This window comes from Sciurus vulgaris (genome assembly GCF_902686455.1).
Source record: "Sciurus vulgaris genome assembly, chromosome: 13".
NCBI classification, from domain to species: Eukaryota; Metazoa; Chordata; class Mammalia; order Rodentia; family Sciuridae; genus Sciurus; species Sciurus vulgaris.
In genome coordinates, this window is record NC_136474.1 from 70,774,875 (window position 1) to 70,794,227 (window position 19,353).

Sequence of the window (19,353 nt, forward strand, 5' to 3'; positions counted from 1 at the left end):
TCTACTAGGAGCTAGGAGCTCAGCAGGGGCACGTGATATAATTCAACAGAATCCCTGTCCTTGAAAATTGTATACTCTAATAGTAGCTAAAAAGCAAATGCTAATGATATTATGTTACTACTTGTGACAGCCTTGCATGACATCCTAAGCTGTTGGGGACTTGATGTCAGTGTAAACGGGACCTAGAGAGCAGCACTAAGCATGCTCGAGACCCACAGTAGATATACCATGTATATGATGGCTGCGGCTAACAGCATAGGTTCAGAGGCAGGTAGTCCAGTTAAGAGCTTAATGCCATCATCGAGAACACTTCACAGGATAAGAGAAGGAACAAGCATTATGGAGTACAGTTAAGTGAAAAATCTACAACTACTTCAAGATTTGAACAAGAGGGCTAGAAGTTTAAAACATAACATGAAGGAAGGCGTTGGCATAAAATCCTTACGCACCCACATTTATGCAGTCACACAGCCGGTTGGTCACTTATTTATTAACTCGGCAAAAGCTTTGCAGAGTCCAAATAAGCTACCCAGTTCCATACAAAAGAAATAAAGATGAATCTGTACCAAGCAAATCTGCACTAGATTGCATGCGGTCTCTGACTGATTAATCAATTTTAAATATCTGATATTTCTTATACTTAATATGGAGCACTGTATACAGTATGTTTCTAATAAATTCCTATCTCTGCTCCCTCTCTGCACCATGCTACACACATACCAACAGCAGGTGGGAAGTGAAGAACACTAAAACTACTGTTGTACACCAGATTCTTTTCAATAGTAAAGTTATCAGAGGAAGGAGAGGTCAAGGAAACTTCAGGTCAAGAAGTCAAGTCAACAGTACTTAAGCAACTACTATGGATTTCCGATCTCATTCCAGATGTAACATTCAATTTTCTATTCTTGTTGAGAAAAATCAAAGAAAATTTAATAGCCATGATTTTACTTGGCAGAAGGAGACTTTTATTGTTTCTACCCCAAACAGATGGAGGTTAACATTCCAAAAGGATCAAGTTTAGCACTGTCCTTCATAACTGGTATTTTTCCACTAAGAACCACCACTCTGTGCACAGATGTGACAAGGCTGGATATAGTCATCACTGGATAAAACTTGTGACCATCTGTGTTAAAAGTTTCTTTCAAACAACATTAGAGGTCATGACTCTGTCAACCCAACAAAATTTACCATGAAAGAAAAATCAAGGATAATATTTTAAATACAAAACAAAAGAGAAAAAAATTAAAATTCAGGGCAAACTTTGGACCACGATGGACAAAAATTTCCAATCCTATAAAACGAAATAGGTCAAGAAATACAAATCAGTATCACAAGTATGCTGGTCAAATTCTTCCTACAACCACAACCACAAGTTGAATCCTTGGGTATAATCATCACCTCACCTACTTTCATTTGAGAAAAACCTGAAAGTTATTATTCAGAAACACAGGCCCCAATTTTGTTTAGAATTGCAAAAACAAGAAGTAGGATGTTAAGTGGTGAACAGAAAGATCTCAGGAGCCAGACAGCTCTGCCACCTTCCTGGATGTGGCCCACATAGGCAAGATACCCAACACCCATGCTACACCTTGGGTTACTTCTCTGCTCGACAAGGAAAACTCGTACTAAGTTGATGTGAGGACTGAGTTAACACATATAAAGTACTGGGACAGTGGCCAAAACAAACTAAGGGTTTCATTAATTATTAGATTAACTGCAAAGAAGACAGTTAGCCTTTTAGGGCAGTATTCAGGCACCATGAAAGCACTGCAGACAGGCAGGCATGAACAGAGAGCATTTACATTTCCAGATCTAACTACATGTTCCCTCTTCTCATCTAACTTTCTGGAGAAGAAAATGAAAATCAGTAGTTAAGTGGAAGGCAATTTTCATACCTTCCTATGTATACCTTTCTATATTGCTGCGTGTTTTTGTTTTTGTTTTTGGTTTTTTTTTTTTGGTATAGGGATTTAATCCAGGAGTGCTTTACCACTGAGCTACATCCCCAAGCCCTTTTATAATTTTTTATTTTGAGATAGAGTCTCACTAAGCTGCTGAGGGCCTCGTTAAGGTGCTAAGGCTGGCCTTGAACTTGCAATCTTCATGTCTCAGTCTCCCAAGTGACTGGGATTACAGATATGTGCTACAATGTCTGCCTTACTTTTTTTTTTCAATGAGCACATAATTTTCATAATCAGAAAAATATTATTATTTCAGGAGAAAAAAAAAACAAGGAGAAGGATGTTGGAGGGAAATCTTTTTGAAATATTTGATAAGACTGTTAACACCTTCATTTTTTAACGCTTAAGCCCACAGAGGATTCTATTTTTTGCTCTTCACACACCTAACAAGCCAGTTGAAAAAGAGCTGGAATAAGCAAACTAAGAGGGTTTTTTTTTGTTTGTTTGTTTGTTTTTTTGCCTTTTCCTGAATCACTTCAGTGTTCTATTACACTATATATGTGATTTTTGGGGGCGATGATTGTACTTACAATTGTATTGTATGTTCTGTATTTAAAAAATATATTCATCAATTAACATTAACAGGTAAATTCAAATATAATTTTCTATAACTATTATTGAAATACATCAGCAACTTTGTAGGTTAAATAAATAGGCTTTTGGTAGCCCAGCATAGAGAACTGATAATTTATAACATCCTCTAGAAAAACACACTGTGAGAAATAAGCAACATAGAGTATTTTAGAAATGTGGTCCATTTGAATGGTAAAGGTTCCGGGTACAGAAAAAAAGTATAAAAGAAAAACAGACTTTGAAATATTAAAACTGTAAACAGAGAATAATTACATTTGAAGTTGCACTTTACACACAGTTTCCTAAGTAAATTGAAATTTCTTTTTAAAGCATCGTAAAAGAAATGAATCATGAGCATCCTGGTCTCCTTTCCAGCTAGGTGCAGCCCTGTATCTCAGTTTGGGGCAATGAGATGTTACTGGAAAGTCTGTGAACAGCTTCTGAAAGAGTTCTTTTAGAGAGATTCTCCTCCTGCTGATTGGCATGTGAATGCGAAGGGGACAGTGAAGCATAAACAGCCATCTTGAACTGGAAGGGGATGGCACCTGTGAGAACAGTGGGACAGGAAGGAAGAAGGAAGGAGATCCTTGAAGACTTGCAAGGGTCATGAGCCCACCCTGCTGCTCTCAACTGCCTGCCCCCAAACTTCTTCTATGTAAGAGAAAAGTCAATCTCTACACAAACGAGAGTTAAGTCATTTCTGGTTTGGATTCTAATTCACAGCCTAACCCAGTCCTAAGTGGTAAGCAAGTTAACACTGAACTCAAAAGTAATTCTCAGCAGACAAATAAAAGCATGGAAAAGGTAATCCTCAATGACTCTGATTCAATCATTCAGTCAGTCAGTCATTTGAAGGGGCTGATGATAATGTGACTCACCCAACAAAGGATCAGTGAAGTCCAGCTGCACTGACAAGCTGCAGGGTATGGAATGGGATTCAAGCTTGGCCTGCATCCACACACCAACAGTTTCCTGGAACTCGTGATAGATACGTTCCATGTTCAAATACTCCATCCACAGATCCTGGAATGAAACCATAGTACCTGAACTCTGACAGGCCAATTACTATTCATATATAGAACTATACATTTAACTATAAAATGAACTAGTAAGTTTCAATATGAGATGGTCAACTTCAAGTTCTCTAGCATTAGGATGGACTGCATTTTAAATGGTCACTAACAATGTTAGCAACAGTTGCAATTTTTTTTTTCTAACTGTACCATGATTAAAAAAATAACTTCTGCCAAGGGAGATAGTGCATGACTGCAATCCCAATGACTCAAGAGGCTGAGACAGGAGGATTGCAAGTTCAAGGTGAGACTTGGCAACTTAGGAAGACCCTGTCTCAAAATAAACAATAAAAACACAGGGCTGAGGGTGTGGCTCAGTGATACAATGCCCCTGGTTCAATCCCCAGTACCACAGGAAAAAAATAAATAAATAAATAAATAAACAAAGACAACCAGGGATATAGTTTGGTGATAGTGCCAGTAGAATCAATCCCCAGTACCAAAAAATAAATATTAAAATTTTTATCACATTTAAGATAATAAAAAATTTGAGCACTGACTAGATACTTGATATTAAGAAATTATTAATATTTTCTACATGTAGATGCTAATGGGTTATTTTATCCTATCTTTTAAAAAACCTTTATGTATTAAATGAACTCTAAGTTTATCTCCAAGATAATATGGTAGAGAGAGTAGATGGGCTATAGATAAAACTAGACACATGGTACATGAAGGGAAGAGGAAAAGGCACATCTATTACATTATTCTATTTTTCTAGATGGCAGAATTTATTCATAACAAAAGAAGAAATAGTAACTAAAAAGAGAAAAAGAACAGATTCTAGTATGTTCTTCCCATGTTCCAGTGGACTATCTTGCATATTCTGAACTGAATTTTGGGGATCACCACATATTAGAATGGTGGGCTACCTTGAACAACAACAAAATATGTCAGACATTAATATACACTAAGAGTACACTTCAAACAGTATGGCAAATAATCAAACATGGACTATGGTTCTGTAAACAATGATTTCTTTTTTTTTTTCTAAATTATAAGTGTTCCAAAGTCCGAAGGACTCCTCTAAACCTAAAAATGTACTGGCTTCTCAAAAGGCAGCTGTTATCAAATACTAAATCATTTCTAAACTAAGCACAGGGCGATCAGAGAAGTAGCTCCAAAGTACTCCTGCGCCCAATCCTGAGTCCTGTCTGTACCTGACTCCTGCTATGTAGACATGAGTTCCCTCTCCATGGTCACCCAGGTCACCCTGTCCATTTCTGCACTGAATAATTACTAACAGCGGCTGACAGATTAAAGCAAACACTGGGAGTTGATGATGGGTAAGCAAAAGACAAAACTGGAGTTTTAATTACAGATTTTTTTAAAAAGGGAGTTACATATTAAATTGTAAGCAAAAACTTAGAAAAGAAAAAAGCAATTGATTGCAATGCTAAGGAACCAGGATAAATGGGTGAGAACCAAGAAAGCTATGGTAAATTTTTAAAAACAAGTATCTAAGTACTGATCAAGTACCTATTATGTGCAAAGGTTTGGATAAGGACTTAGGATGTGGAATATAAAGAAGAGATGAGCATGGAACAGCACTGAAAGGATTTCAGGTCACCAGGATCTCACACTTCCTTTTCCTATTTCTCTGCTCCTCTATCCCCAGTCTTATTTCTCTGGGCCCTACATGTTATTTCTCAGAATTCAACCTTTAGTCCTCCGCTTAATCTGAACATTTTATCACTTTTCCCGCCCAGCCTCATTCCTGAATTCCAGATCTGTATCTCCCCTCCAGGCCATGTGCTTGATAATAGAGCTTGATAAGAAGCTCTCTCTGAAACCTGTAGGCACTTCCTCTTACAACATTCCCTATCTTGGTAAATAGCATTTCTAACTGCCCAAGTTAGAAATTTGGGAGTTCTTGTATAATTAACCAATCATAAAATCCTACTGATTGTTTCCTCAATATATTTTTAATTCATTCATTTAATCACTGATGCTATTTCAATAGCTCTCCAAAATAAAGACTTCGGAAGAGGGCTGCTGAAGTGGCTCAGCAGGAGAGCACTTGCCTAGCCTGTGAGAGACTCGTCTGTCCCAAGGGATCAGTTCCTAGGTCACCCCCACTGCAGCTCCTCTATTCTCCCACAGCACCCTGCATTCCGCATCCAGTCTTGATCACAGATGCAATAAATGTTTAGTTCCCTCATTTGACAAGAAACTCCTTGAAGGCAGGGACTATATTATATCTCATTTTGTATTTTTGGTATTAGACACCTGGAATTTAGAAGGCACTCAGTAAGTATTCATGGGAGAAAGGGAAGGGAAAAGAAAACAGCATAACCTCCTAGAGAGGAAGTACTACACATTATGTGGAAGTAGGTAGGTTTAAGGATCCAAAGGCAAGCCTCTCAATCCCATCCTGGTATTGGGGTCAATGCCCAATACAGTTCAGGCCCTAGAAGAAAGGATCCAGAACAGGAGAAACATGTCTTTCCCAACCTCAGTCCTACCACAAGCTAGTCACAGAAGCTTCAAGAAAACAGATTAGAAGCTTGGTTCTGAAAAAGGATCAAGGACATCTTTGGCTGCCAGAAAGAAAACAGCTTAGGACACACAGACTAGAATTGAATGGTTCTAGAAGGGTCACTAGAGCTGAGACATCAACAAGTAAGCTTCTTCAAAGACAAAGGTGAGCTCCTCATCTCTTCCCCGCAACTGACCTCCTGTGTAACTTATGAGTGCTTATAATTCTTTCCACTAATGGCTGAGCATATAGCTTGATGGTAGAACACTTGCTGCCTGGCATGCACAAGGCCCTGGGATCAATCCTGCACTGCAAAATAAAAATTTAAAAACCTTTCCCTGAACTCTTTTATGGTAGAGATGATTGCTTAAAAATGTTCTGCTGCTGACAATTTAAAATAAAAAAGAATACAGTCAAAGAAAGACTATGTAGAATTTGTAGAAAGCTCTAAAATGAATTTAGGCTTCCAGGTGAAGTCATGGTGGGGATAGAGACCAAAGGGATATCTTCTCAATACATCACTTATATACGGAGAAAAACTGCAGAAACAATGAACATTCCCATGGCCACCCACTTCCATATCAATAAGTGGTTTTACCCTTAGATTATAACTATGACTGGTTCAAATGACATTCAGAAATGCTCAACAAGACAATGCCATAGTTTCACCTGCTGATTCTGCATCACTTTTGCTAGCCTGTGAATATCATAATGCTTTGGTAGAGAAGGGATATAGGTATCTCCTTTTTGAAAATTTTCATCTTCTAGCCATAATATATATACATTGAAGAGCCTAAAAGATAAAAACATAGTTATGTAAAATATTTTTAAATGTTCAGATGAAGTTTCTTACATTGCTAGGACCTCTGGCACCAGTCTATAAGGGTAAAGAAAGCCCGCAATCCAGAAAATATGCCCCACAATCACCACCCCTTCCCAAAAAACTCATGGTCCAGCAGTGGAGAACTGTCACTGAGTGTTAAAATCTGATGCAATAATTACTAACACAAAAAGTCTGAAGAAAAGGATCTGAGAGCTCCATTATTAACACATGGTTAAACACAGTGTACAGGAAAACATAACTGAAGGAGATGATTATACCACAGCCCTAGGATCTGCATCTGCCGCATTGCTTTCCTGGGCAATTCAGTAACAGTAAGCCCGAGTGTTTGTAAAAGTGAAAATAACAATCAAATGATCAAATTTTCTCTTTACATTGGAAGAACTTGCCAGCCCTAGGCTACATGACTAGTTCCTGACTTGAAGAATCATAAATCAAACTCACTGCATGTGTGCACCCTGTTCCCACTAAGAAGGAATAAACAAAGCCAGGCTTTATTTAAAAAAAAAAAAAAAAAAAAAAAAAAAAAAAAAAGCCTTGCTTTTCCAGTAAAAACTTTTTAAAAAATATAATGCTGTTTCCTTTATTCTTGTTTTGTTTTTACAAGGCACAAAGTTCGCTAGCTAAGGTCACTGATATTCTGAGCAGTTGTTTCCATCAACAGAACTAGAAAGGTAGCTGGCATCCAGAAGACAGCACGTGGCCACACTCAGTGAAGTGGAAGGCTACCTCCTTTACCTCCAGGGCAGCGTGTCTAGAAGAGCAACATGGACAGGGCAGTCAGGGTCTCAAAGGGAACAGATTGGTACATATGTAGTTCTCTCTTCCAGTTTCTGACTCAGTGAGACAGATGGCCACTTTATAAACACCACAGGGGGTGGATTTAAGAGAGGGAGAAGGATTATCAAAGTCTTTCTTGGTTGAACTGAAATGGTCAGAGAAAACCTTTCACTGATTAATCCTGGTTTAAAAAAAAAAAAAATTAGCTTTCTTTCATCGAAGCAAGGGAAGAAATTATTTTGAAGGCTCAGAGCAAATCCTGAGGGCCTAAGGTCAAGCCAGCCTGGGGCCTAGGTGCTAGATAAAATGTTGGCTTTCCTCATCAAGCTATTTTGTAGTCAGAGTTAATAATTGAGTCATTTTTATTAAGTCCTATTTATAAGATTAATATTTGGTTTATATTAAATTTACAGATGAAAGGTGAAGGAACAATGTGAAAAAAACCCAAATTTACTTCCTAGTTCTTAACCTTTGGTTTTGATAAACAGTTTGGGGAGATTACTTGACTCCCCAACACCACCCCAGGTGGAACCCTGAATCCTGCAGGGCAACTCTATTAGCCACATTTATACAGCCCTGCCATGGTCACTGGGTTCTTCTGAAGAGCTCTCCTAGCAGGCTTTAATAGTTGTGTGCCTTCTGTGATCAGTTTCTTTTGGTTTATTTCTATTTTTTCATGAAGAAATAGAAGAGAAAGGAAATAATATTGTACTTTATAAACACTGTACTGTAAGTGGAAAATGCAATGTCTTAAATAAAACTATATTTAAAACTGGCAAAAAAAAAGGAGAAAAAGAAGAGGATGTCAGCATTGATTATCACTCAGACTCCAGCCACATCCAAGTGGCTAAATCACTTCTCTCTTGAGGAACACAAAGGAAAAACACTTCAATGTGCAAATGTGAATCAACGCCTCCACATTCAGTCTGACAGGGGTAGAGTAACACAGAGAGTCTGAACCATAGATAACTGCGCCAGCCCAGTACCTACGCTGCCAACAACTAAGGGAAACTGCTAAGTGGCCTTCATACCTCACAAGTTCTGTGTGCAGTTCTGGAGAAGTCAGGTAACCGGGAGTGACATCCTGGCTCTCTGGTGGCCCTTCACTGCCCTCTGCTGGAACACGGAGGGCCTTGCTCGCAGCATGGTGGAAGTCAGCCACCTCAGTCAGGCGCCTCTTCATGTCTTTCAACAAGTTGATATGAGCAGGACTCTGAAAAAACCTTCTTCCGATACAACCATCTATGGGTAACCTTAAAAAATAAAAGCACAGATCTATAACCTTTCAGCACACGATCTTCTTTCTATGTGGCACAAAACAGCAATTAACAAGGCAAGTTACTATGGCTGGGTCCACACACCATTAAATCAATCCCTATGACTTCTACTTCAAAAGATATTTGGAGAATTCCACAAGATATGTACAGTAGGTTTTCCTCATTCATGGTTTCACTTTCAGTGGATTCAATTACCCACAATCTAGCCTGGTCCAAAAATATTAAATGGAAAATTCTAAAATAAAAAATGCTTAAGTTTAAAATAAATTTTATTTCAGTACATTGTTATAACGATCCTACTACATTATTAGTGATGTTAATCTCTTATTTACCATGCATAATTTATAAATTAAACTTTACAATAAGTATGTGTGTATCTAGGGAAAACAGCATATCTATGGTTTAGTACTATCCATGGCTTCAAGCACCCACTGGGGGTTTTGGAACATATCCCCTGGAGATAAAGTGGGACTATACATGAAAGTAGTTCTAAAAAGAATAAAAGCAGGGGCTGGGATTGTGGCTCAGTGGTAGAGCACTCGTCTAGCATGTGTGAGGCACTGGGTTTGATTCTCAGCACCACATATAAATAAAATAAAAATAAAGGTCCATCAACAAAAAAAGGTCCATTAAAAAAATAAAAGCAGCATGGCAACACTGCTGATACAGGAGGATCACAAGTTCAAGGCCAGCCTGGGCAACTTACTAGACCTGTCTCAAAATAAAAAATAAAAAGGGCAGGGGAGCTGGGCGTAGTGGTTCATACTTATAATCCCAGCAACTCAGGAGACTGAGGCAGGAGGATTACAAGTTCGAGGCCAGTCTCAGCAACTTAGCAAGACCCTAAGCATCTTAGCAAGATCCTGTCTCAAAATAAAAAGGGTTGAGGATGTGTCTCGTTGGTTAAGCACCCCTGGGTTCAATCCCTGAATCAAAATAATAATAATTAATAATAATAATAATAAGTGCTATAAAACTCAAGGCTTCACCACACTTAGAGGAAGGAAGCAGATTAAGGATAGTCTCTGCTCCTGAAGAACTTGTAATCATAGAAATAAGAAGCGACAAAGAATCAGCATGCTTACATTTTAAAGGAGGAGGTGAAAGGAATAAGAGGAGCTGGGCATTGAGGTGGGAGCTAGAAAGCAATGGTCAGTATGGTGGACAGTTCTACCTGGCCAAGGAATCTTCCCATCCAGTACAACTGCTGGATGCCCCCAAGCAAAACCCAAGGACTGCCAGACACAGCCTGGCTTTTGCTCATACCTGTACCTTTACCACGAGGTGCCCCTGCACAAGTCCCATAGTGGTCACACATGCAGCCTCTGTTGGGGCAGTTTCTCTCCCTTTGCCATCTTCGGAGGCTCTATGCTAAACCTTGCACAGTGTGAGGGTGTGGGACAGAAATGGAAAAGCAAAGTTGCTTCAAGATACCCCAAACTCATAAAAGATCTATTCTAATAAATGTTAAACAGAGAGGGGAAGAGATTTCTAGTTTGAAATCTAAGAATGATGCTGACTCGTACTCCAGTGTAAGAACAGTCTCAGGAAGGGGTTCACAGGAATGTCCTACAACACTGGGTACCATACCCATATTGTGGTCCTGGGCGGTGAAGATACAGGAGGAAGAACTTCTGCCAGATGAGCGGCAGAAGAGGGTGATCAGAAGGTGTGACCAGAGCCTGGTGGGCCCAGCGATAAATCAGCAGCCTCTGCAGGGACGGGACGATAGGGAGCTTCAGCTGGGTCTGGGCTTTCTACAAGAGAGAAGGGGCTTTAGCAACTGAGAAACAGATCGTTTACTCTAAATGACCCAAATGCAACACTAAACACTTCGTTTTCGATTCAATAAGAAAAAGAAGTCATACAAAACTCACTTCTCTAACCCACTAACTGCCACATTACCCTCCATGGTAGCAAGGCACACAGGGCAGCTTTTTGCTGTCAAGACATTTCACATATCCTAGAACTAAAATGGGTCTAAGAGTCATCCAGTCTAACCTAACTTCCATTTCTGCAATTCTCTTGCATGTAAAAGGTTATTAAGCAAGGCCGTAGAATGATATGAAAATCAAAAGTCAATCTCACTGTCAAACTTTATCAATCTTTTGAAAATTTAGATTTTAAAAGGACTTCTAAGAATGATGAATTCCTGGACAGGCTCTGAAACCTGAAAGCAAAGTATATACTATGGCATCTATAAAAAGGACAGTCTTTAGTGTTGATAATGTAAATAAAACCATTAATTTGGAACAAAAAATAAAAAAATAAAAAACTGTCTTTAAATCCAAAGCCCTATTTCAGTCTTTCTCAAACATTAGTGAGCCTAAGAATCAGAGAATTTTTAAAAAGAAATTCCTAGTTACAATCGAGATTCAAAGACTGAGACTCTCAAAAGCTGGGGTCAGGAATCTAATTTTTAACAAGTTCTCAAGGGGATTCTGATGTACCTGGAAGACAATGCCAAGTGCTTCAAAAAACAGTTATTATCCCTTCACTTGGGCCCTTCAGTTATTGAATAATGAGTCTAGTTGCTAAATGAACTTTGGCAAGCCAAGTATATACTTCAATTACACAAGTGTTTTAAATACTGGTTTGGGGTTTGGACTTTCCAAATATTCACAAGAAAACACAGAAGCTCACATGCTAAGGTGAATCCCAAATCCCTCAGCACTGCAGTGTAAGCCACCCCACCACTCAAATGCAGAACTACTATTTGCACCTTCAGAGCTTGGTCAGGGGTAAAAGCAGAGTTTATAACCAATTCCCCTTCAACAACTCTTCGGAGCTGGGAGTCCTCTTCAAAGATGGATTCCATGTTCAACACAGTCCATGCAAACCAGACCTATGACAACAGCAGAGAAAGGGGAAGGAAATGAGCAACTCACTCAACTGATACAGTACATCCTGATAGCTTACAAGTTAAAATCTTTGCTAGGGCTGGGGGTGTAGCTCTATGATTGAGCACTTGCCTAACATGCATGAAGGCCTGAGTTCAATCCCCAGCGCTGCAGGAAAAAGAAATGTTTCTCAATGATCAATCTCGGTCAGCAAATATTTAGTTTGTAAAATTAACATGTATTTAATACCTACCTATATTCTTGTCACATTTATAGAATTAGACAGAAACAGACAACTGGAAAATGTTAAACTCATTTGTAAAGTCTACTTTAGTACCAGAAGGATGGTCATCCATCTAACAATATTTCTGGACATTCTATGCTCATGAGGGGTGACAAGAAGGCCAGACATGGGCTCTGTCCTTAAGAAGTTTTCCATCTATTAGAGTAGTTGAGACTAACACAAGTAACCAAAACCGTGAGTGCTGGTGAGGACTGCATGGGGCAAAGCACTGGATCAGAGAAGGCTCTGCACTGACAGGTGGGAAAGGCAGGTCTCTGAGAGAAAGCAAGGCAGAGGCACAGAGGTGGGGAAGCAGGGATGGGTCTAAGCAACAGCAAGGAGCTGTTTCAATTCAATCACAAGAGGAATGAGGAAGAATAGGAAGTAAGACTGAAAGGTTGAAGGATATTACTACTGATTTAAATGAGGAAAGAGAGACATGATTTTTTTTTTTTTGGTACTGGGAATTGAACTCAGGGACACTTAACCACTGAACCACATCCCCAGCTCTTTTTTGCATTTTTATTTAGAGATAGGGTCTCACTGAGTTGCTAATTGCCTTGCTAATTTGTTGAGGCTGGCTTCGAACTCACAATCCTGCCTCACCCTCACAAGTTGCTGGGAATGACATGATTTAATATACAGTTTGAGAACTGGTAATAGTGATGAAAATAACGCTGCCAGTAACAAAGATGAAAATAACAAGTGCCAGTACTTAACTCTGTGTTAGGCGTGGTTCTGAATGCTTTACAAGTGAAGACTGAGATGTAAGCAAGTTGCCCAACTCACAGAGCTAACAAATAGCAAAATCTGGGCCATCTGGCTCTAGCACCCACTCATAACCTCTCAGCCGTCAGGCCACTGACTCAACCTCTGTTAACACCTCTGTAAAATAGGCAGGGCTTGGCACCTCGGCAGAGGGCTATGGTGACGATGAAGCAGAAAAGCATACTTGTGTGCACTAAGGGCTAAACAAATGCTAGTCACTGCAGGGGATTAGCAAGGATGGCAACAATATTGAAGTTCCCAAAGATCACAAATGGTCCTCTCAGTGGACTTCATACCTGAGTGGGCATGGCCAAGCCTTCTACGAAAGATGGAGTGATGTTGCCTGCCACGATCCAGCTCACCAAAGAAGAGAGCAGACTCCGGTCACAGTGGTAACCTAAAGCATTCTACACCAGGGAGGAGTGGTGGAACAGAGAGAAGAGGATTTTTAAAAACTTTATCATTGACTCTCTCAAGGGTATTAGTGATTGTCCCATGGAAGATGCTGACACAACACAGATTTCAAATATGAGCCCAGCTGCACCAACTCTCCCAAGGGTGCACTACAGGCATCCTCCTTTCCTTTGAGTTGCAAGGGATCTGTGCTAGCAGACTATGAGTAGAAAGATGAAACGCCCATGAGGCAAAGCTTTAAAAAGCAGTGGCCACAGAGTAATACTAGTAACTGTGCATTTAGGAGAAACTTTTAGAAAGCTATTATCCAGCCAGTGATGAAAACATAAACTAACAGGTTACCTTATGTTGCTGGTAGAGTAACTTCTGTACACAGTCTTCCTGCATCAGCTGAAAGGCTGTCTTACACAAGTGGTCCATGAGGAAGAGGATGGGTTGTTCTCGGTACCACAGGTGCTGGCTTATGAGAGCCTGAACCCAGAACTCCAACACGGCAACAGGGCCCACTTCATTGGGCTGTGTGCTTACAGATATGTGAGCCTGTGCAGAAATGGCTCAGGTGACGTAAAGGCAATAACCAGTCTCCCATTTTTAAAACAACAAAACATTATCTACCTCCATTAAAGCCCCACTCTGTTAGGCTTCTCAGTGCCAAAAGCACTGTACAAATGATTCAAAATGACCACATCATAAATGTGCTCACACCAGAGTCTTTGTGTGGAAGATGGGGGAAAGTGTATTTAGGGATTTGCAAGGGCCCTGACCTGCATCATGCTGTTGAGAAGCTTCACATTGTCCCCATGACTGGCTCCTGTGAGGTGCTGTGCCACCTTGTGAGTGACCTGCTGCGTGACACCTTGAGGTACACCACTATCCAAGTGGAGGAAGAGAAGGAGGTGTGACAAAAACCTGCAGAGCACAAAGATCACACACTGGACTTTCTGATCAGGAGTCAGCAGAACTGCCAGAGGTTAATTATTTAAGAGGAAACAGAGGAATGTTAAATTGATCCCATTTTTTGACCAAAGCTCTATTATGGATCCTGATAAATCTTCAAGAATTTCAGAAAAATAAACTTTTCACATTAGATGGCTAAAAGGAATTCTGTCTGCCTTTAGAAGTTTAACAAACAAACACATGCAAGGTAAAGAGCACTAGAGGAAAACACCCAAACTACCCGTAGCCCCTCCACACTCCCGTCTCCGCTAATAAAAACAAAGATGCTTTCCAAGTCATTGGATTCCCAAACGTCCCTAGCATCTAGGATGCCCAGGCCCTAACCCTTTCTTACTAAAATCAGATCTCCAAGGGAGGAACCTGGAAATTCATTTTTAATAAGCCCCTTCTGGTGACTCTCATCACCGGGAAAGTCTGAGACACACTGAATAAAAAGATACACAACAGAAAACCTGTAATGTTCCCCTTGTGCCCTTGGATGTGCTACCTGTCTTCACTATGGAGTCCTCCAGATCAGGCCTCCCCTCCCCTTTCAGCACTCCTCATGAGGCCCAGCCAGATGCTCAGCTCCCAACTCCCTGAACAGGCAGGCCTCTTCCCCCTTCTATGGGTCTTACCTATTCACAGCACTGCACTGTGCACACCGTAGATGATGAAAAACAACATGTTTGGTTACTGTTCCAATGACACAACCATTGCTTAATGTCAGGAGTGCTATTTCGCAGTGTTTCAAGCAAACAACTGCTCTTTCAAATACTAGTAAGTTTCAATAAGCCAGTTCAAGTTAAATGAGAAGGGAAATGCCTTTCGTGATACTAAAACTGGAATCATTATTAGAATCATTGTTCATCAACCTGCATTCTAAACTGGGATGTGGAAGTTTCCTGCCTCATAAAAAATACATTGCTGAAATATCATTCTCTTTATTTTACTTGAGAAATAAGAAGATTTAGCCATTTTTGCTCGCTGGGCCATTTCTAAAGTGTCTCCTGCCACACACAGAACATACTTACTGTTCATTCTTCAGAAGGTAATACTGGCAAGGGTAAAACAAAGGCAGAATCTTATCTAGGACATGGACCACTGTTCTCAAATGTCTCGACTGGACCAGAATTCCCAATAGTGGGATCCCTTCAGCACAGAACTTCTCAATGCTATGGAGAAAGAAAAGGCAATGAGCATATAAAGTAGCTGGTTCCCTAAATTCTGTTCTTCCAGTGAGTGACCAGCCTACACTAGGTCTCCAACATATTTTTTAATGTTCAGTCTTCAAAAGAAAATACTAGACTCACAACTCTGAAAGTACAAAGGAACTTAAAAGTTCATCAATATTTTTATTTTATAGATGAGAAAGAATTAGTATTGTGCCCAAATTTGCATAATTTACTAGGGAAGGGTCAAAATGAGAACCCAGGTTTGCAAATTCCCAGAGCTCATTTTTATTTCTCAAACAGGGCTTCTTATAAGAGCTATAGGGCTCTTTGTCTGGCTCTTCCCACAAGTTACTACAGCAAAAGGAAGATCTGAAAGTAAGTTCAATCTGTCAGCATAACCTGGCAAATTTCTCCTAAAACCATTTATTTTCTCCTAATACTGGGGATTGATCTCAGGGGTGCTGTACCACTAAGCTACATCCCCAGGCCATTTTATTTTTAAGATAATGTCTCACTAAGTTGCTGGGGCTGGTCTCAAACTTGGGATCCTCCTGCCTCAGCCCCTGGAGTAGCTAAGGATTACAGGCATGCATCACTGCCCCCAGCTTCTAAAACCAATTTGTCATAAAAATTTTCTGTCTGTACTTAAGAAATAAACTCAAATATAGGGAAAAAATGTGGAAGTCGATACATGTTAAGATTCACTTTTCTTATTTACTTACAGCTACAAAATTCATATATATAAATGACTTAAGTAAATTTCAGAAAAATTCATTCGATGGGAATTTTACTGTGTCACTTTTCAATAATACATATGGTGGCCAAAGACAACATGGAAAAAATATTTCCACTATAATGATAACAGGGAAAAAGCCCATAAAAATTTATACTTGTAATTCCAACTAGTAGTAAAGAAATTAGATAAAGAGAGAAAAAACACAGGGATGATGTCACATCAGAATGTTCACTGTGTTGGAGGGATAGAAGTGAGTGTTTTTTTTCTCCACTGTCCTAACTGCAGTTTAGTTACATTGTTACACGTCTAGAAGAAAAAAAAAAGAAAACATTTCAAATAACAATAGTGCAAAGGCTACATATAACATGAGGAAAATACTATATTAAAAGTGAAAAAGATACAAAATTATAATATATCATAGTTGTAAAAAAAGCTCAAAGGAAAAAATACTGTATAAAAATAAACAAAAGCAATGTTCTGGTATGGGAAAGATGCTGGGTGACTTTCTGGTTATTAGTCTCTGTATTTGTGTAATGTTATATTCATATACAGCTATGTCCCTGTCTACTCCATCCCCAACCCCAACCCCAACCAAACTCATGTATAAGATTATTTTAAGTTATTTGTGTACTCTAGAATATCTACATTCCAGATGACCATGGTGTAATGAGACCCAAAAGGAAACACTTATTCTCCTCTTCATTCCCATTCGGGATTCAGTAATCAGCACTGAACAGATCAGCATGTTTGGAGAGAACCCATAGCAGTGGATCAAAGAGCTATAGTCCAAGAATGGATACGAGCAATTAGAGAAATCATGAAACAAGTTCAGAAGACTGTCTTCAAAGAACTCACATGTCAGATACTGTTCTAAGTATGTCATACATATGTTACAATTCACTTAAGACTCATAAAGTCTGTTATCTTTATTATTCCCATTTTAGAGATGAAGAACCTGAGGTTCAGGAAACTTTATTATATGACCTACTAGAAACAATATAAAGAATATCTTCCTAAAGGCCTAAATAAGTCTATCCTTTTCAACATCAGTTCTACCCTCTCTTACCCAGCTTTCAAATCTTTCCCAACATTTGACTTTATTGGCCATCTGATCTCTTTTATTCTCCAACAGGAATCATGGGCTTCAACCAGGAGTATTTCCTTTCCTCCCCTCCACTCACCCTCCCCACTTAGACACTAGATGCTCCTTCCCACATTCAATCAATCCAACAGCATTTGTTGAATATCAAGTACAACTTCTAGAGGCACAAAGATGAACAAGACAAAGTCCCTAGCTTTTATAAGGAAGCTCTATGGAATCATTTAAAATATATGTTCTAATACATTTTGTGAATATATATATATGTGTGTGTATACATATATGTTTGTATGGGTATATACATGCATATACACACACATATATGTACATGTATATTTATTTATTTATTTAGGGGGAGTAAATGATCATGAGTATATTTGGAAAGCATTTCACCTTAATAAACCATTGATCCAGGCTTATTATTTAGTTCTAATTACCTCCCTACAGATTTAATGGAGACCTCAGCCCTTCAAAAGTAACAGATGAGATTCTGGAACCCCCATCCATAAGGTTAAGCAACTCTAGAGGTTCAAACCCAACTCCATACCTGTGGCCCACAGCCGTCATAGATAAGGCAAGATAACAGCCAATAGGCATGCCAGCTTTCACGGCCTTCAAGAGAGGATGAAATGCAGGTGACTCTGTCATGTCAGGCACCATGCTGCAGAAGGGAACAGCTGGGCAAGTCTGCTGTATTCCATAGTCATTTCTGTGCAGTTTTAACCTCAAGATCAAATTCCAGGCCCACTGGTTAAATGAGGTCTCAGGGGTTTCTCCATATCGAACAATACTGGCCAAATATGAAACCTAAAACAATTATTTATTTTAAACCACATTAGTTGCACAGAAATTAAATCAGTGACCTCATCTACTTGTCCCCTTTTATGAACAAGAGTGACTCTGAAAGAGAAGAATATACTACTTGCTGGCCTTAAATTAATGTTTGAAGTAATGCATTCAAACAATTTCTTACTCACAAATGACCACTTGTACTTTCTTGCTAGTGATTTTGAGAATGTGATCTAAGCTCAGGCAAAAGAGAAATGATATTAAAGTTGATATTCATGAAATGTTGTGATGGTAAAACAGTTTTTTTAAGTTTAATATTAAGAATGAAAGCTCTCATTTACAACATTTGCCAATGTGAATGGTATAAAAATTCAACCACCATCAATTTCAAGCTACCAACAGTTAACAGTTATGGGTAAGATATTCCCAAACACTCAGGTGTGAGAAAATGCAAGGTACAGAGGTGAACCACTTGGGTTACGAGTCTTAACCTAATCAGTATGTTAATTCCAGTATATAATTAATTGGATGGTAACTGTGGGCAGGTAGGGTGTGGCTGGAGGAGTTGGGTCCTGGGGATGTGCCTTTAGGGTATACATTTTGTCCTTTTTGTCCTTGTTGAGCAGAGCTCACTGTTTCTTGATGGTCATGTCCTGAGCTGTTTTCCTCCACCACATTCTTTTGCCATGATGTTCAACCTCACCTTGAGTCCCAGGAATAGTCAGCCATCTGTGGACTAAGACTTCTGAAACCACAAGCCCCCAAATAAATTTTCTCTCCTCTTAACTGTGTTCTTGTTAGGTCTTTTGGTCATAGCAGCAAAAAACTGACTAAAGCAACAATCTAGCTTGCAAAGTTTCTGAAAATGTAACAGTCAGTTCATCTGCGCCAGCACCAGCATGTCACTGCAGCTCAACTTAAACTTATAATACCAAAATGATCCTAAAGTAGCTACTTTTTAAGTAAATATTTTAACCATAGAAGTCAATGTTTATATCTTAAACTGTCAAACACATTCTTAGAAAATCTAAGGAACGATACTGTAGCTTCATGTGCCCAGTCCATTTGTAAACAAAAATTTATGTTTTCAATACAAAAGAGGAAGAAATACCTGCTTCATACTTTCAGAAATAAGCCCAGCATATGGCTTCTGTGCCAGGTACTTCTGATAAGCTTCGAGAACCATTAAGGCCACTTCCGCATGGACTGTTTGATTCAGATGAAGAGTACCCTTTTAAAGAGAAAAATAATCACAAACATACCAACCTGACTTATTTTTTAATACCTATGAACCAAAATGTAGGCAGAATAGTAAAACAGAGTCCTGGA

At 39.2% G+C, this 19,353-nt stretch overlaps 1 protein-coding gene across 5 annotated transcripts in view; it reads right to left on the minus strand.

Annotated features, from left to right (window-relative positions):
• EPG5 (ectopic P-granules 5 autophagy tethering factor) overlaps positions 1-19,353 on the minus strand; it is a 103,230-nt gene that overhangs the window by 40,714 nt on the left and 43,163 nt on the right. For all 5 annotated transcript variants that reach the window (XM_079108760.1, XM_079108761.1, XM_079108763.1 and 2 more), the window contains 11 exons: positions 19,136-19,255; positions 17,783-18,042; positions 15,260-15,400; positions 14,054-14,198; positions 13,632-13,829; positions 13,172-13,282; positions 11,707-11,829; positions 10,575-10,741; positions 8,739-8,960; positions 6,756-6,879; positions 3,413-3,557 (listed from right to left, as the gene is read on the minus strand). In XM_079108760.1, coding sequence (XP_078964886.1) covers positions 3,413-3,557; positions 6,756-6,879; positions 8,739-8,960; positions 10,575-10,741; positions 11,707-11,829; positions 13,172-13,282; positions 13,632-13,829; positions 14,054-14,198; positions 15,260-15,400; positions 17,783-18,042; positions 19,136-19,255 — 1,756 coding nt within the window. The remainder of the gene's footprint in view (positions 1-3,412; positions 3,558-6,755; positions 6,880-8,738; positions 8,961-10,574; positions 10,742-11,706; positions 11,830-13,171; positions 13,283-13,631; positions 13,830-14,053; positions 14,199-15,259; positions 15,401-17,782; positions 18,043-19,135; positions 19,256-19,353) is intronic.